At 37.4% G+C, this 19,635-nt stretch overlaps 1 protein-coding gene across 1 annotated transcript; it reads left to right on the forward strand.

Annotated features, from left to right (window-relative positions):
* Positions 1 to 6: 6 nt before the first annotated feature.
* LOC129926570 (uncharacterized) lies at positions 7 to 14,314 on the forward strand. Its single transcript, XM_056031401.1, has 2 exons — positions 7 to 104; positions 12,472 to 14,314. The coding sequence occupies exon 2, from the start codon at positions 12,496 to 12,498 to the stop codon at positions 14,206 to 14,208; it is 1,713 nt and encodes a 570-aa protein (XP_055887376.1). The 5' UTR covers positions 7 to 104; positions 12,472 to 12,495; the 3' UTR covers positions 14,209 to 14,314.
* Positions 14,315 to 19,635: the final 5,321 nt, after the last annotated feature.

Genomic DNA, 19,635 nt, shown 5'->3' on the forward strand with positions numbered 1-19,635 from the left:
TATTTCTATTTAACGTCGACTGGGAAGATTGTGTTTTCACTGTCTGCCGCTCAGGAAGGGAGTGCTCTACCAAACAGCTCTATTCTTTGTCATTACCTATTGATGTGAGTCTGTTTAATGTTTGTACACGTTTTCTTTCTATTGTTCATATACGATTCTAGATCGATTTACTTTTTTTTGTTTTAATGAGTTTAAAGTATACATTTTATTAAGATTTTGTCTCATAGCCGTTACAAAAACGTTTAAAAAAACATGTTTTAGACACAGATTTAAGCAATAAAAATGATTGTAATGTAAAGAAAAATGATTGATCTACTTAATTATGTTATTATTTAAAAATCGATATCCTGGACCTTAAACTCAATTTTCTCTAGGGATACCTCCCCTTAATATCAGGTGACCGAGTCTCGCTCGGATGAATAATTTGTTAAGGAAACGTTTCACATTGCTTCTTTCGCGTAAAACTATTGGGCTATTATAGGCTTGGAAGAAAGTCTTTGCATTGTAACTGGTAAACAAATTATTCATCCGAGCGAGGCTCGGTTACCTGATATTATAAATATAAATATATATACATACATACATACAAGAGTTTATCGCTTAAGAGTATAGGATACATACATTGTTTTTGTGACTAGTATTTGTGTTAGGTATTCTAAGGGACTGAATCAGACCATCCACACAGGAGATCCCTTAAATTACAAACGTTACTTTAAAAGAGATTATGACTTCGTGCTACGCGTATCTCTCAATCTATATAGCCATGCTTATTTATCAATGACTTAAATTCTCCTGAATAGTTGGTTTTCCCGGCTGACTCTGGCAACATATTTTACGCTCTTATAGACCTACGAAAGAAGAAAGTCTAGGGATTTGTCCTAGCATATGAATTAATAAATGTGTGTTGATCTTTTTTTTCTTATTAGGTTTTGTTTAAATATTTGTAAATTATGGTTCAGTCTTTTATTTACTATCTTACTTTTTATTCTTTTCTCCTGAAGCGTCTCAAAAATGACTAAGGTTGTTACTATAATCAAATGGGAATATTCGTTTATTATAAATTTCAATACTCTTTTGCGTCTGTTCTAGTTTTTGTTTTAAGTTTTCTTTTGTTGAGTAATCCTAAAAACGAGGATTCATATTGTATATTGACCTAACCAAAGTTAAACAGCAATTTAGTTTTATGATCTTGTTTGAGTTGTAAACATTTCTACCCAAGTACTCTTTATTAGGTGACCGGTCATTTCATCCCCGGTCACTTCATCCCCGGTCATTTCATCCCCGGTCATTTCATCCCCGGTCACTTCATCCCCGGTCAATTCATCCCCGGTCATTTCATTCCCTGGTCACTTCATCCCCTGGTCACTTCATCCCCGGTCACTTCATCCCCGGTCATTTCATCCCCAATTAAATATTTTATAAATAAATATGATTATGTGGAATGCTTTTTGACATTTTATGACTTGTTACTAATGCGTTTACAGTGTTTGCTCTTCCAGTTTGTATTCTTAATGAGAAATCTTATATTATATTGCAAATCTGGGTGTGTACTTAGCTATAGCGCTTCTATTGGGTGTGGGGGTTGTAATATTATAATATTATCCTGATCGAAGGCCAAGGTTTGGCGGAAGTAGTAAAAAATCATTTGAGAGATAGAAGTGCGATTATAATAATTATGACCGTGCCGCTGATAACTTATCATCAAAGGCCAAGCTGTGGTGAAAGTACGAATATGTTTCACTTTCATTTTTAGCCTTGAAATAAGGTTTTATTTTTTTCTTATAAAGGCGGAGTTCACTTATACTCGTGATATCATGTTGCCTGTATAAGTTTTGCTTTAATTCCTTTTAAACATTAACGTGTTACAATTTTATCATTTAAATAAAAAATGAATACATTAAATATTGCTCATGTCATGATTTTTAAAATTACAATTTGTTAGATAAAAATTATCAGATGATGAAAATATCAGGGGATGAAATAACCGGGGATGAAGTGACCAGGGGATGAAATGACCGGGGATGAAGTGACCGGGGGATGAAGTGACCAGAGGATGAAGTGACCAGGGGATGAAATGACCGGGTATGAAGTGACCGGGGATGAAGTGACCGGGGATGAAGTGACCGGGGATGAAATGACCGGGGATGAAATGACCGGGGATGAAGTGACCAGAGGATGAAGTGACCAGGGGATGAAATGACCGGGTATGAAGTGACCGGGGATGAAGTGACCGGGGATGAAATGACCGGGGATGAAATGACCGGGGATGAAGTGACCAGAGGATGAAGTGACCAGGGGATGAAATGACCGGGTATGAAGTGACCGGGGATGAAGTGACCGGGGATGAAGTGACCGGGGATGAAATGACCGGGAACCTCTTTATTATCACGGTTAGTTGCCATGTTTATAAGCTTGTCTAGGTCTAAATTCTTAGCTTCTAAAATGGTGTAAAGCTGTTTTTGTTTTGTTTCATTGATGAAATAATATCTCGAAGAAATGAAAATAGTTCTGGATTTTACGCTATCCGAGTATTTACCTAAATCGAACAGGTCAGGGCCCCTTTTTTAACAGTCTAGTCTAATAAAGGAAGACATTGGCCCTTGAGGGGAATATTTATTACCATACTTAAATAAATTTGCAAAAGGAAAAGATCATCTCTTGAGAAGTAAAATGCCACAAACTTAAAAATTAATACAGATATTAGCATATAATTTTTTTTAGTAGTTGATACACAAGAATACCCACACTAAAGTAACATACATTTTATTTTCTTACTATTATTTTGACAATTGGCAAAACTGTACTTATTAATTACCACAAAGACTGACAATGACTTATGTTAATATCATCTGATATTCATGAGTTCTTTTAAAAGAGATGCAATTAAAAATAAATTGTATAAAGGTTTCAGAAGATAAAAAAAAATGTAGATGTCGCACTTGTGACAGCTTAGCGAAAGTGACGTGTGTTTAGCTTGTTTAATGTCTAGGGGATGATTATTTTTGAAGCTATCACACGCCGTCCTATCAGCACATAAATTGGAAGAAAGCACGCAACGAAACAAGCAATGAAAGAGAGATGCAAAGTTAAAAATTGAAGAATATTTATTTACATAAATATTTACATAGAAGAAAAAAAAGGGGGATGGTTTGCATCTATCTCTAATCAATACTATATTTATTCATCACTTTCGCACTTAATAAGAGTGTATGTCACTTTGTCTTCTGAACTTAGCTGATCTTCCTGCTTGGGTCGCAGATGGCTGTGTCCTAGCTAGAGGTTCTGCAGCTGGAGGTGGCGCTCTAGAATGGAAAGTGGGACGCCGGTGTTACGGTTCTTGTGGAGTCTCAATCCAAAGTTTTGATATCTGTAGAGGGCACCGTAGGCCGGGTGGCCGGCTACCGTCGGCACAAGGGTACTGCGGGCAGAACTGATCTGCCTTGGGCAGTGTCGTTAGCAAAATAAATCCAGTGAAATACGGAGTGGTTCGTGACGTAGTAGGTCAGCGACCATTGTTTTTTATCATAACCAGAGGCTGACTCCATATTAGCAATAGCGCTTAGGCGAAGTGTTGTAAAATGTAACACAACCAACGTGTAGTTGTTGTCCTCATTACTATAAACAGACGTATTATTAAAGTAGACAAATTACTAGGTCTAGACTTTATGTATTTACTTAATATACACACTAAGTGATTTAAGACTGCTTTGTGTGTGTTGCAAACTGTAGTGTGTTGTAAACTGAACTGTAGCACACCTGACTGAATGTTTGCATTGTCTGTGGCATTTTACGTCTCGTGAGACGATCTTTTCCCTTTGCAACTTCTTGTGTGACTAAAGAGGCCAATACTTGATACACAGCTGCGATCACAGGTTGGGCATATAAAATCACCAGGCGCCATTGCATTTTCACCCTTCTTTCTGCTTCTGTTGTGTATGACATCTGCAATCTGTGACCCTTCCTTTATGCTCTCTCTCCATGTGGATCTGTCCAGTGCCACCTCTTCCCAGTTGCCAGTGTCGATTTTGAAGAGCTTCATGTCGCGTTTGCATACATCCGTATAACGTAAAAGTGGGCGACCAGCGGCTCTCCTGCCTTCAATTAGATCGCCATACAGGATGTCCTGTGGAAGTCGACCTACTGGCATTCTACGAACGTGGCCAAGCCAGCCAAGGCGTCTGCTGCTGATAACAGAGCGGATGTCCTGGCATCCTGCTCTATGTAGCACTTCCTCATTTGTTATCTTATCTTGCCACCTTATTTTAAAGATCCGCCTTAGGCATCGGAGGTGGAAGACATTCAGCTTTTTTTCCTGCCATGAGTAGGTTGACCATGTTTCACTTCCGTACAGCAAGGTGCTCAACACACAGGTCCGGTAGACTAGGGCTTTAGTACTGCTAGTCAGCAATATGTTGTCCCAGACTCTTTTCTGCAACCGTGACATGGTGGCCATTGCCTTGGCTATCCTGTTGTTTATGTCTTTATCCAGTAGAGTGTTGTTGGATATGATGGAGCCAAGGTAACAAAAGTGATCAACAATTTCTAGTGGTTGGCCATTAATGCTTACTTGAGGTGCAGTGTTTGTGTTTTGGACAAGTATCTTAGTCTTGCTTTGACTGATGTTTAAGCCGAACTTCTGGCAAGCAGCAGATAGTTTGTCAACCATGGACTGTAGCTGAATATCAGAATCAGCCACAATAGCTGCATCATCAGCATACAGGAGTTCCCTGACGAGTAGCTTCCTAACCTTGGTTTTTGCCCGCAGCCTTGATACATTAAATAGTTTTCCAGAGGATCTTGTATGGAGAAACACACCTTCGTTTATGTCGCTGTACGCATAATGCAGTAGACAGGAGAAGAATATGCCAAACAGAGTAGGTGCGAGCACACATCCCTGCTTGACACCACTGCAAACCTCAAAAGGTGCTGATTGGGCTCCATTGAATTTGACAGTACATTTAGTTTCCTCGTGAAAACATTCAATTAACTTCAGTAGTTTGGGAGGGCAGCCTATTTTCCTCAGGAGTTTGAAAAGGCCACTTCTGCTGACCATGTCAAAAGCTTTAGTCAGATCGACAAAAACAATGTAAAGGGGTCTGTCTCTCTCTCTGAATTTCTCCTGCAGTAGTCGTAGAGAAGATATCATGTCTATAGTGGACCTACCACTCCTGAATCCACACTGAGACTCTGGGTAGACTCTAGAAGCTATCACTTGCAGCCTGGATAGTGCCACTCTAGCAAAGATCTTGCCCACTATACTGAGGAGAGAGATACCCCTATAGTTGTTGCAATCACTCCGATCCCCTTTGTTCTTGTATATTGTGACTATAGTTGCGTCACGCATGTCCTGTGGGACATGACCTGTTTCCCAACATGTTTGCATTAGTGCTTAGGCTAAATGGTATAGTCTGTGTCACAGCTTTCCTATTATATAACTCTATCTACTTATAATTCGATAAAAACTATCTTAAGTTTCGATACGTCTAGGTGTCCCTGGTTCAGTTCTAGTTAACGAAATAAAACAATTAAAACACTAGATCAAATACATAAACTTTAATAAGCTTTACTGTATATCACACACGCTGGTCTCTGTCTAACCACTCTTCGACAACAAAACAAACTTCCGGTCATTCGCGTAGAGTGTAAAAATAGATTATACATACATACACATATTCATCCGTGACAGCCTGTAACTCATTAACGTGTAGTCATGTATGTTATGACTTTTCTATAAACAGTATTACACTTACATATGTTATTAGAATATAAAATTGATAAGTTGCTTTTCAACTTAATGTACAAACTAATGATAACAAGCATCACAACAGAAATAACACAACATGAAAACAAATGTGTGGTGTTATATAGCAATTTTATTTGCAGACAAAAGATACCACTTTAATGAGTTAAGTTTTTATTGCAATTGCTTAATGAACATATGAAAAAAAAATATATTCCAATAATTTACAATACACATTTTAAAAATACAATGATTTCATATAATGTTAATGTTATTTAATATATATATATAAATATATATATATATCGGTATATATATCGAGCGGTTTGCTCATATATAGTTAATGTTATTTAAATTATATATATATATATATATATATATATATATATATATATATATATGGCTGTCTAGCCGAGCAGTTTGCGCTCCGGACTGCCGTTTAGATTTATCGATGGTCCCAAGTTCAAACCCTGGCCTCTCCCATCCCATCCCCAGTCATGCAGTCATTAAATTTCTTTAGAACCACATGAACACAATAACCAGCAATTATCTTATCTTATAGATTACACAAGTTACTTAAAAAAAAACAAGACAATTACCCATAACATAACATCTAACAGTTAGACTTACAGACAACCTTAATGATGTTTCAATGAATCATTAAAATTAGGAAAGATAAAAAAATATTTTCATCTTTTTGATTTATCCCACTGTATTTTAAAAATTTAAATATATGTAGTGTACATGGTCAATAACTTAAAAGCAGGAATCTGCAGGATGTGGGTAGACAATACTTAATTTAGAAAGTCCATAAAAAGTGACACGGTCTTCTTATTGATGGCCTTATTACACACATAACATTTAGTCCTGTTTCGTTTAAGTCAATTTAATATATTTATTTCATTGTCATTTTTTTTTTTATTTGTGTACTTAGTGTTTTCTTTAATAGCATTTAAACTGTTAGTATTGTTGGTAAATTTTTTTGTAGAATATTGTTATATGAGTTCTAATAAATTAGTAATTTCATAAATGTAGGATACAGTTTTAAGAAGTAGCTTATCCCCTTTACCTAATACTTCTGTTTGTTTAAAAAAAACATCAAAGAGATGTACCAAGAACAATAGAATAAATATATATACTACCTTAACTGGACCAGAACAATGTACAATGTACATAAATCATACACTCCTCTTGACAAAGAACATCCGAAACGAAGACACATTTATATTTCTTACACTATCTTGAAATTCACTTAAATCACTGATATGTTTTTTTTTACTATTATATCCTTATATGTTTGACATGTTTCGGATGTTCCTTTAGAGTTTAAGATAGTTTACTTCCTAGTCCAAACATCCCGCAAGACGACAGGGGATGGGAGCAAGCAGGGTTTGAACCATAGACATCGATAAATTCAAAACGACAGTCCAGCGCGCAAACCACAAGACCAGGCAGCTATCCTGCGACTTCCTGAGACTTTACACCTTTTTTAATGCACTCTCTACTCGTATATGTGTAGTAGCTAGTCCACAATACTTCATCGTCTTCAAAATAATAAAGGCAGATCTGAAAGTTAAATAAAGTAAACTATTAATATTTTTTTTTAATGAAATGCAAACTGTAAATAAATATATAATATAATAATATCAAACATTTACTAGAATAATTATTGATAAAATCGTTATTAAATTAATAGATTTACATAGTTCCTGCATAAAAAAGTAGTTACTTCCTAGCAATAGGCTCTTTTTATAGTCTTGTTGATCATGAAAAGCATAAAAAATTTAAATTATTTATTATACTAATATTATATACTAGATGCTAGTAATAATTATTACTTACTTTAGTCTAGTTTAGAGTATTCCTTTATAGTACGTAATGCTTCAATACTGTCCATGATACTTACTTCGTCTTGAAAATGTTAATGGCAGATTTGAAAGTTTGATAAAGTTTACAATTAATATTTTCGAAATGAAATGCAAACGGACTAAAATATAAAATAAAATGTATATATATTATATATAACATCTAACATTTACTAGAATAATGTGGTACATACCAACACCGGGGTATAAAATATGACAGATCTAATAGTAACTGCCTAACAGTCTAATAGAATGAGACTATGTAACTATATAATACTAGTAATAGACTACTCTAGATTATAGATCTGTACTTCTTTTATATATATATATATATATATATATATATATATTATAAATCTATACGTTACTACCTGTCTATTTGTACTTCTATATATGGACTAGATGCTATTTGTATATATACTAGATCTAGACTCTATAATTATTGACAGAATCGTTATAAAATTAATAGATTTACAATTAGATCTAGGTCGTCCTAGCCTAATTTGTAAAGAAATAAATTTAGATTCTAGATCTAGATCAAGTATTCATGCCTAGATCTACCCACTTTGACTTTATATAATAATGATTATCACGTTAATCATCAAAAGCATGAAAGTCAATTGATTATGTATAATATTAATATGCTGGATCTAGAAATATTTACTTACCTTAGAGTTTAGAGTACTCCTTTAATGGTACGTAGATCTAATCCTTCTACTGAGCCAAATGTATTACCGATGGCCATTTTTTCTTTCTAAGCCATCATTCATCATCTTTTGGTAATCGGAAAGCATAGATCTGCTAGATCTAGTTCCTTTACAAAACGAGACATTTGTTCACCATGTAGATCTAGAGTTTTAATCCATAATGAATGTTTTGAAAAGTCCTAATCATATTTAGATGAAGATTCTATTTGTTTCAAAAGAAATCTTTCTGTCTATGTACACTACACAGCAACACAGTGGTTTCGCAGACACGCATCATCAGTAACACATAACTTTGGCCTCTGACGAGTGATGACGTAGGCCGCGATCTGGTCAGAGCTAAGGCTTTCTATGACGAAGGCGCCGGTTTGGCGTAGCTATGACGTATCGCACAGACTCTGGGTCTATATGGACGTCGTACCTAATAAATTGATAGGTGGGCTGTCGAATAGGCAGGCGAGTAGAGCCGAAAGCGCCAAGTAGTATCTGCATTGCTGACTAGCACCAAATAAAGTAGTTGATTGATGGAATAAGTAGGCAAGTGATCCGATAAATAGTGAAGTAGATCCCAGTAGGCAGGAGATGATACTCAATAGCAAGTAAGCAGTAGTGCAGTGATGAATAGCACTAATTACAAAGGCAGACACCTGAGGGAAGCTGCGGATAAATAAAGACAAGTGCATCTTATTGATGCCCTCGACTGAGGTGCATTCGTCAGATTGGTAAAATTGCTTTCAAGCGCGATAGGGAGATGATGACAAATGGGATTTGGAAAATAGACGGCTGATAGCAGCAATGTAAAATGTACATAAAAGGGGAAATAATAATCTAAAAAAAACAACACAAGTGGAAATAGAAAAAAAAGGGAGGAGGGAATGGACGGTGACGGTTTGTTTACAGGTGGCCGTCGGCCAAGAACAATGGAGTGCGCTTGAATGGATAGGGTGTCTAGTCAAGGGGCGCAACTCTCGTTAGAATAAAATGAGTAAAGGGGAGATAATTCATTTATCTTCTCTAAGCGCAGTATTAGTGCGCTAGTAAAATTATCATGGCGGTCAGCCGAGATAAAAGGGAATAAAAGAAGATGTACAAATATATACATGGTTGCATCAACGATCAATTGAGCAACGTAGCATTAATAGATTAATGCAGTACATAGATATATACTGCTATAAATTCCCAGGACAAAAACTCAACAGGTTAATGGTAACATAGATAAGGATTTAATGATTAAATAAATAACACACACAAAACACTGAATGTCAGTTTGTTTTAGATCTAGTTTGATTCAGCAAAATAAGCCGGCATTTACTATCATGTCTCCATTTCCTCTTGTTCCACGCTCGTGTGAAACAGTGTCTTGTGCGCACCATGTATCTCAGTGCAGAAATAGAGTTACAACACAGCTCACCCCCTTTTCAAACCTGTTCGTCCCGAACAGAACCTGTACTGCCACAGTACTGATGAAGTCGATCTACATGGACGACATTCAGCTTAGACTGGGCACTTTTCTTAATTCGGTACACGACGTCGTTGATTCTTTTAATGATGTGGTATGGACCTTCCCAGTCTCTCTGAAGCTTTGGGGACCTGCCCTTTCGTCTCTGCGGATTGTACAGCCACACCAGATCGTCCTCGTGGAACCCGGAGGCATTGGCCGGTTTGTCGTATCTTGTCTTCATCTGGTCACAGGTCATCTTGATATTTCTGCGGGCCAGAGCATGGGCTTCCTCCATTCGTTTTCGGAGATTAGTGATGTATTCCGTCGAAGCAGCTTGCTTATCACCTGGAACCCCGAATAACAAGTCACAAGGTAATCGCAGTACTCGGCCAAACAACATCTTCGCTGGTGTATAATTTGTGGTGTCATGAACGGATCCCATGTACGCCATGAGGAATATTGGGATAAAGGTGTCCAGTCATCTTGTCGTTCACTGGCGACTATCGTTAGGTGTTGTTCTAGAGTTCTGTTAAAGCGTTCCACCATTCCTTCCGATTGGGGTGTAGAGGCGTAATGCTAGTCTTTTCGATGCAGAGTGTCCGGCACATCTCCTGAAAAACTCTCGATTCAAAGTTTCGGCCCTGGTCTGAATGTAACTCAATTGGAGCACCGTACATACTTATCCAGTTCTCTACAAGGGGTTCCCAACGTTGTATTGTTGCATATGTCCTCTTGTTCTACGTTGCGGGCAATTGGCGGCTGTACAGACATCGCATCTTCGGCACTATTCTTCAACATCATCCCGGTAACTGAACCAGTAAAACCGCTGGCACACCTTCTCCAAAGTTTTGTTGACACCAAGATGGGAGCCACTAAAGCCATTATGTATCTCTTTCAGTACTTTCAACACCCAAACCTTAGGTAGTATCAGCTAAAAGCGATTGCTTGTCCCGTCTGGCGTTTCCCATACTCTCTTGAGAACACCGTTCACAATTGTTAGGGAGTCCCATTGGGCCTAATATTCCTTGATAGCGGTTCCCCTATCAGAGATGTGTTGCCAATCTGTTCGTGGTCCATCTTCCTTATTCAGGAGAATGGGAGCCAGATCTTCGTCTCTTAACTGATCCTCTCGGATTTTTTCGTCCGATCACGGTCGGAAGCTTCTACCCCAAGACAATGGCAATCGTCAACCGCCTCCTTTTCTTCGACCTTTCTAAAGTGCTTGCGTTCAGTTTTGCGAGGTCTTCGGGACAGCGCATCAGCATTCTGGTGATTCTATCCTATTCGGTGCTGAATCTCAAAGTCATAGGTTGCAGACGTTCAATCCACCTGGCGACTTGACCTTCAGGACTCTTAAAGGAGAGCAGCCATTGTAGAGCGGCGTGACCACTTCTAAGGGTAAACGTTTGCCCATATAAGTATTTGTGGAAATGTTTTATGGCGTCCACAACGGCCAGAAGCTCACGTCTCGTGACGCAGTAGTTCCTTTAAGCCTTTGACAAACTACGACTGAAATAGGCATTGACTCGTTTGGGTTCATTCACTTTTTGAGACAAGACGGCGCCTATTTCGGTACCACTCGCATCTGTTTCCAGTATGAATGTCGTGCCTGGTGTAGGGTAGGCCAATATGGAGGATGAGGCAAGTGAGTTTTTCAGCCTTTCAAATGCTTGTTGACATTCCTTCGTCCAAATAAATTGCTTCTTTTGTTCTGTCAGTAAATAAAGAGCTCTACTAATGTTGGAGAAATTAGGCACAAAACGTCTTTAATATGTATAAAACCCCCAGAAAGCTTCTCAATTCATGAATATTCGTTGCGGTAGGCCATTGCCTTACAGCCTCAAATTTGTCGGGATCAGTGCTAACTCAGTCTACTGACACGAGGTGTCCAAAATATTTTACACTCCTTCCAAACAAAGAGCACTTCTTTGGGTTGAGTTTCATCCCAGCGCCTCTTATCCTTTCAAACAACTCCTTCAAATTTGCAAGATGCTCTTCAAACGTCTTACCTAAGACGATAATGTCATCCAGATAGACAAGGCAGATGATCCAGTTAAGACACGCTCCATCAATCGCTCAAAGGTTGCCGGAGCATTGCAGAGCCAGAAAGGCATTACAGTAAATTGCCAGAGACCGTCATTCGGGGTTCCAGGTGATAAGCCAGCTACTTCGACACCAATTGTTGTAGCTCTTTAGGTAAGCCACTCAACGTAAGGCAGACAACTCAACACAGTTTAACAGGAAATAAAAAGTTGTGTTTATTAACTTGGACAAACACATAACATCCTTCAGCTTCCTTAGAGTCTTGCTACTAATTTACCAGTCCTTTAGCAATCCGAATGTGGATCAACGACAGCCTTCTCCGCTTCGCTCCAGGTCCCTTCTACAACCTTCAGGCGGCACAAAAGCTGGCTTCTTAGTGTCCAAACATTCAGACTCTTCACAATCCCCTGATGCACTGTTCTTCTCTCTCTTCTAGTGTCTTCCTGTTTACGTTCACTAGTGCGCTAGTGCGCACTTCAACACTGGTGCAAGGCAGGGTTACAACAATACTTTAAAAGTGTATTCCCAAACTCTACTTTAATGGGCTAAAAACTAAAAAAAAAATATCATTACTAAAAACATTGTCACAAAATTCATCTACTTAGTTATTTTTCCAGCAAAAAAAAAATGCTGTTTAAAATTATAAAGTGTAAATTATTTAAATATTTATATTTGCAGACACACCGACTCAACAAGATAAACATGTTTTTGCAAATCCTTTTGGTCGTCAGTCTGATGCAGTATGTTACATCTCAATGCACCGATGCCTGGTGGGGGATCAGCTTTGATTCGCAAGGTCAATCCAAATGTAATGAGATCAACGCTTACATCATTGGACTGAACAGATGGAAACACTATTGGGACGATCCTCTCGCTCACTTAGAAGGTGTTGAATGTTGTCAACCAATCGCTCCTTGGAATAACGTTGAACAGCAGGTAGTCTACGATGACTGGACTTATGCACTAGACAATGATTACTCCTGGGCTTTCTGTCGTGTAGGCTACTTCCTTCAAGGCTTGTACAGGTCAAATCAGGCATTTCCACCATATAAGGGCTATCTTTTCAACATCGAGCACGCAAGATGCACCAAACCAGCCACTCACCCATTGAATTATGGGTCATGTCAAGATATTGACATAAGTTACTGTATGACTCAACAGGGTAAATGTTTCTGTCCAGCTGGATCTTTTCTGACAGGAATATACCGAGCTGACGGAGATGACCTTTACTTTTTGAAAAAAATTCGATGCTGTACAGTAGCATCCAACGCGTTAGTCATGGACGAGAAGAGTAAAATACAGATACGCATCATGGACACGACATTGTGGAATATGGCTACCTTAGCACATTACTTGGGTTATGGCTGGTGCTATGGCTGCCACGGGATGGCTGTTGGTGAAGATTTTAACAGAAATGGGGACACATGGGCAGCTGATACAAGTTCCTTCTGGGGCTCATGGTGCGAGGGAGATAAAAATGGTGAAAGACTCAACTTGGTTTTTGGAGATTGGGGATTTGCTGTCAATGAAATTATTTATGGAGAAAGTGTCATAGAGGATCTTCAAGCTGAAACTGTAGACTCTGGAATACTTTACAATAGAGCATCGTCCCCTGTTACTGAATCCATTAGTAGATCAAAGACAATTCAAGAAACTATCACACATTCTACCACTAGTACTTTTTCCAACAGTCACGAACTTGGAATAGAACTAAACTTTGAAACTAGCTCAATCAAGGGGAAGTTTTCTTATAAGACTACATTCCAATATTCAACTTCAACTACTAATTCAAAGAGTGTTTCTGAAACTGATGGCTTTATTAAACAATCTTCTATCAAGCTTGAACCAATGGAAGGAGCTAAATACGAGGTAATCATGAGTAAAAGTAGAACAACTGTACCGTACACTGCAATCATTATGACCAAGTTTTCTACAGAAATGAGAGGATTCTTGCGCTGGGAAGACGGTAATGGTAACTTCCATCAACAACATAGAACTAACAGCGGCAGACCCACTTACAATTATCGGTTTGGAAACGCCAACAATCCATTTTACAAAGATCTTAAGAAACAAAGTGATAACAACGAAGGAGTCTGGATGTGGGGAATGTTATTTCAGAAGTTTCCAGATGCACGTCGAGTCATCAACAGACTTACTGATGAAACTCAATATCAATTTACTTTAACTGGGAAACTTGAAAAAGTTGAAGGCACATATATTAATGTAAAGTGGGATAAAATTAAACTAAATCGCCGTGACGTCTCTGTGAATGATGCACCTGGAAAAAATATTACAACTTACATTGCTACTTCAGGTCCTGCTGATAAACCAGCTGTGGTTGAGTACCCCGAGGTTAATTTAAATAACCAGGAGTCATTTATACCTATTCAGATTCCTGTCACAGGAGAAGTCTAGAACTCTAAATATTCAGAACCTGTATTGTATTGATATGCATTATGATCAATTACAATTCATCCATATATTTATAGTTTTCCTTATTTAGTGAGAAGAAATTTCTAAATTATCTTTTTTTTTAGTGATATGTCTATAGAATAAAAAAAAAACATAACATGTGCATTTTAATTTGATTGTCTTTAAAATAAGAAACAGTCTCTTAAATAAACTATTATATTTAGAAATAAAGTATTAATTTCTTTTAAAATATTTTTGTATGTGTTGTATATTTTAGATTATTTTACACAACCATATTTATCATGTTAAAGTGCAATTCATTTGTATCGGCCTCGAAAGGGAAAAAGACACTATCAGTTTTGTGAGGCCTTTCTGTCCGTCAGTCCGTTCCGTTTACATATCAAAAACTAGAAGAGAAAATGAAAATCAGACATTATGATATTTTACATCATTCAAAGTTTTGATGCAACGGCATCTTTTTCTTTTCCGAAAGTCAACTATCAACGAAAAACTTTAGGGGAGGTAACTTTAAAAGAAATGTCATGGTCTTTTTCATTAATAACTCAAGCTTCATTCATAGATTAGCGCATTTGTACACACATTTTGTATCTAAGGTCACAATGGTAAATGTGTCACTTTGGATCATTATAAAATTATATTTTCCATTTTTTTACTGACTCATTAAATAGAATACTGATTCAAATGTTGTTTTTTATAAAAAGAATTTTGATACGACTTCGTTTTAGTAATAAGTTTTAAAAAACCTTCTTTTATAGCGCACAGTTTTGACATTTCATCATTTTAGGGGCCTTAACAGTAAATAAGAATAAATAGAGCCCAGATTTAGTAATATATATATGGCGAAAAAATGTACTAGAATATCATCGCAACTCTTATGCGTAATTCATTTTGTCAGAGATCATGTCTCGGAAATCTCATGCGACGCTCTGTCACAACGTTACTAAGGGTCAACTTTATTTAGACCCGATCTCTGTAACTGACTCCTAAAATTCGTCTTAGCTATCTTTTTTGAGCCACATTTAGTTTTTTTTTTCAAATTTAGAAGATGACTATTCATTGCGCTTTAGAAAATGGAGCCCAGCCACTGTAGAAATGTGTAACCTCTATATACATATACAGGGACAGGCTGGCTATATGGGCAAATGGCCGGTTGACCTGCACCAAATGGCCGGTGGACCTGCACCAAATGTGCTGGTGGACCTGCACCAAATGGCCGGTGGACCTGCACCTAATGGCCGGTGGACCTGCACCAAATGGCCGGTCCACCTGCACCAAATGGCCGGTGGACCTGAACAAAATGGCCGGTCCACCTTCACCAAATGGCCGGTGGAACTGCACGAAATGGGCTGGTGTGTCCGCGACTAAAAATTATTTTTTTTATGTAGGCAATTTTAAAAAGTTCCAGCAGCAAGACACTGATGCCCGAACACGATTTCTTCTTGTTTTTTAATTACAATTATGTTGGTTTGAAATTCAACAACAATACCAAAACCATTACACTATGCACTATACAACATGTAATTATTATTATTTGCAAAACGTTAGAACGTGCTTTTTGCTATGTACGAGCATGCTTCAACACTGCTTTGATGTCTTCGAGGTTGTGTTTGGTTGGATCATTTTGCTGGTCGGCATGTGCGTTTGATGGCACTACCATTTGTTTTAACTCCTTATCTCCCCCGTCTTTTGATGGTTCTATTGACAATGTTACCGAAAAAGAGGGATGAGAGAAGTTTAGTTAGAAAACATTGATATAACTTACTTACTTAGACTTAGGTCCCCCAACGCCGTTCGGCGCATTGGGCCGCAAGCTGTTTCCATAAAGATCTTTCATTGGCAATGTCTGAAGCCTCCTCCCACCTGGTTTCCACTGTTCTGAGGTCCTGCATGAATATGTGTCGCCATGTAATACGAGGACGTCCCTGTTTGCGCTTTCCTCGTATCGGCTTCCATGTTATCGCAACTCTTGGTGTGCGTAATTCATTTTGTCGTAGAACATGTCCCGCAAACCTCATGCGACGCTCTGTCACAACCTCACTATGTGTTCGACTCCCAGTTCGGCATAGGATTTCCTTGATTGAGACCCAATCTGTGTAACTGACTCTCAAAATCCGTCTCAGCCATTTTTGTTGAGCCACATTTAGTCTTTTCTCAATTTTCTCAAAATTGGCATGCGCATTAACATGGATATGACTTAAATTTTGCCAATTGGATATAAGGCAAACGGTGCCCCCGTCAGACTTGGCGTGTCAAAGCTTGAAGAGTTGGACAATTTCACGTACCTTGGCAGCTTCATAACAAATGATGGAGATGCCTACCATGATGTAGCGTGCCGAATAGGAAAGGAAGGGAGCATTTTCCAAAGGCTGCAGCCTTTTTGGGCTAGCCAAGCAATTGGATTTGAGACAAAAATACACTTTCTCAACACAATCGTCATTCCAACTGCTACATATGCATGTGAGACATGGAAGACATCTGTCAAAATTGATATAACGAAGCAAAAAAAAAAAAAGGCGACAGTTAGTTTTTTTTGGAGGAGGAGGGTCTATACTTAATACCCCCAATGGATTGGCTAAGCTCAAAGAATTTTATTTTGTAATTTTCTTTTTTTTTTATATTAAAGAGGTGGGTTTTTTTTTAGCATCAAAGGCGGGGGGGGGGGGTAAAACTCATACCCCTTTGGTTACGCTCATAGATTTTAGAGATTGTAATTTGCTTTTTTACTATTATGAGGTGTTTTTTTTTAGCTTCAAACCCCGCTGAAGGTGTTTGGGGTGTTAAACTTAAAACCTCTTTTGGCTACGCTCATAGAATTTTGATTGTGTAATTTGCTTTTTTTTATATTGTAGAGGAGGTTTTATCGTAAATTTTCCATAGCTGTGCTCTTGGAATTTGCATTTTATTTGTTTTGTTCTACATAAAAGGGGGATATAACACCTGGTAGGGAGTTTTAAACTCAAAACCTCCTTGGCTGTGCTGGCGTAAGTGATAGGTTAGTATTAAAATCACACCTATAAAAAACAAATGAAAAGACATTCTAGACAAGTTGCACACAGGTCATTTTGGTCTTAAGAAAATCAGATGGAAGGCAAGACAGAGGGTGTTTTGGCCAGGATTGTCCAAAGATATTTTTTTTACAATAATAAAATGCTCAACATGTGCAAAAAAAAAGAAATAGTGAAGTAGTGCTAGTAGTGGATTATTTCTCCAAATACCATGTAATAAAACGGTTTGAGAGGAAATAGCAGAATGTGTCATCAGGGCACTGAAAGGTATTTTAGCTAGTCATGGCATATCAGAACAAATAGTGAGCGACAATATGCCATTCAACAGCTATCAATATAAAAAGTTTGCTTCTGAATGGGGTTTCAAGATAACCACATTTAGCCTCAGTTACTCTCAATCAAATGGTCAAAGTGAGGTGTATGTTGGTATCGTAAAGCAGCTATACTCCGATAAGCTGACTGCCTTATTCACCATCACAACTGCTGATGGGTAAAAGACGCATGGACATCATTCCAACTGATCCTAAGCTATTAAAACCATCGGTAGCTGAAAATGCACAGACATTACTCAAAGAACGACAAGGTAAATACGATGCTTATGCAAGATTACCTAAAGATTACTCTATCGGAGAGATAATGAGAGTTCGTATAGTAGATATCATTCTTATGAACTTTAAAAGGAAGGATGTGATTACAGCTTTACAAGGAAGGATGTGCTAATACGTTTATATTGCGTCATTGTTTGTTGTGAATGTTTTTGTGAGAAAGTACTCAAAAGGATGTGACGTAATAAAGATGATAGTCTTCCATGTCTACTTATATCAACACAAAATCTCTCCTCATTAATTATTATTATTAATGTTTGCAGTAATTCATTTCTTTCTCTGTGACAACAGAACATTTACACAATTTATATTGACTCCGACTGCCTATTTTTTTTCTAGAATTTCCAATTCTCGATTTAAGTTGAAACTTTGCATAATTATTCATCTTTTTTATGATAACATAAGAATCATTCCAAACATTAACCAATAATTTAATTTACTAGTTATAAGTACTTCGTTTTTTATAGAAGGGAAATAAATCCTGTTGTAATGAGATCTATTACAGCAAATGTGGTCTTCTTTCCCTAATATAGGCTTTTTATTAATTAAAAACAAAGTATTTTAGATTTGGTTTATTTTTTTCAGAGTCCTGTTCAAATTCTTGAAAATAGTCATTTATGTGAAATATAATAATATAAAAGCTTGTCTTCGGGTCCACATATTAATGAAGAGTGCAGCACTTTACGTGATGTGAAAAATATCAAACATTAATTGTAGTATCAAACCAACAGACTCTTTAACCACTCTACCCCATTTCTCTTCCTATGGTCATTCTTTTTTTTTTTAAATCTTTATTTCAAAAGCTTAAACATTTTTAAGTTTCTATTGTAGTGTAAATATTTCTTTTCGTTTAATTTGAAGTCTATAGTCAAACTCCCAGTCATTTTAAAATAAATCAAACTAATCAGTATTAGATCGTCTTTAAAATCAAGTAACTTCAAAGGCTGATTTGACAGCTCTTAACGAACAGACTCTTAGTGTAAATAAATTCAGACAAACTGATTCTAAAATTGGAAGACTGAAGGATAACTCTCTGACTTAAGGATCTTTTTTTTAAAATGACATATATTGGTAAAGTTTACCGTGAAGGCTTGTTAAGTGTAATGTATTTAAAAAATGAACGACTTAAATTCGAACTCAATGGCTTAAACCTCCTTAAGCCAATACACTAACCACTGTACCAGCGAAAAGCTTATTAAAAAATTGAAGGTTCCATAGCTATCGTTTGTTAGTTTCAAACGTTTAAGCGACGACCTATTTCTCTATACAAAGTATATATGAGCCTATTTCAACTTATACCGCCACATCTGTCAAGTACAATTTATTTCCCTTATTCAATACCAAACAAATATTTAGTTTCCAATAATGAATCAAATAGTGGGTGAATATGTGTTTCTTGTTTTGTCAGGCTCAAAAAATAACTGTGTGCATTATTTGGACTTGGTCCGAGGGGAATTGTGAGAGAAATAACGTCTACTAAACGTCTATCAGACATTCAGAGTAAGTTAATATAAGCTTTGTAATTATTTAGCTAATAAAGGGCGATAATCAACTGGAGGAGATTTTAAAGGGCCGTGGAGGAGCTTGGAAAGGGGATAAAGGTGGCTGAGTTCGGTTAAGTGCTTGGCTTTCGAGCCTGAGGTCCTGGGCTTGAATCTCGATGAAGACTTGGATTTTGAATTTCGGTATTTTCAAGGCGCTCACCTCTTATAGTTCCTGACTTTCGTTGGGGAAAGTAAAGGCGGTGGTTTGTTGTATTGGCCACATGACACCCTGCTCATTAATCGTTGGCCAAAGAA

This window comes from Biomphalaria glabrata, chromosome 6 (genome assembly GCF_947242115.1).
Source record: "Biomphalaria glabrata chromosome 6, xgBioGlab47.1, whole genome shotgun sequence".
NCBI lineage: Eukaryota > Metazoa > Mollusca > Gastropoda > Planorbidae > Biomphalaria > Biomphalaria glabrata.

Bases quoted from the DNA above. Each gene is read 5' to 3' on its own strand.
- LOC129926570 (XM_056031401.1), top strand. From the start codon at position 12,496: ATGTTTTTGCAAATCCTTTTGGTCGTCAGTCTGATGCAGTATGTTACA.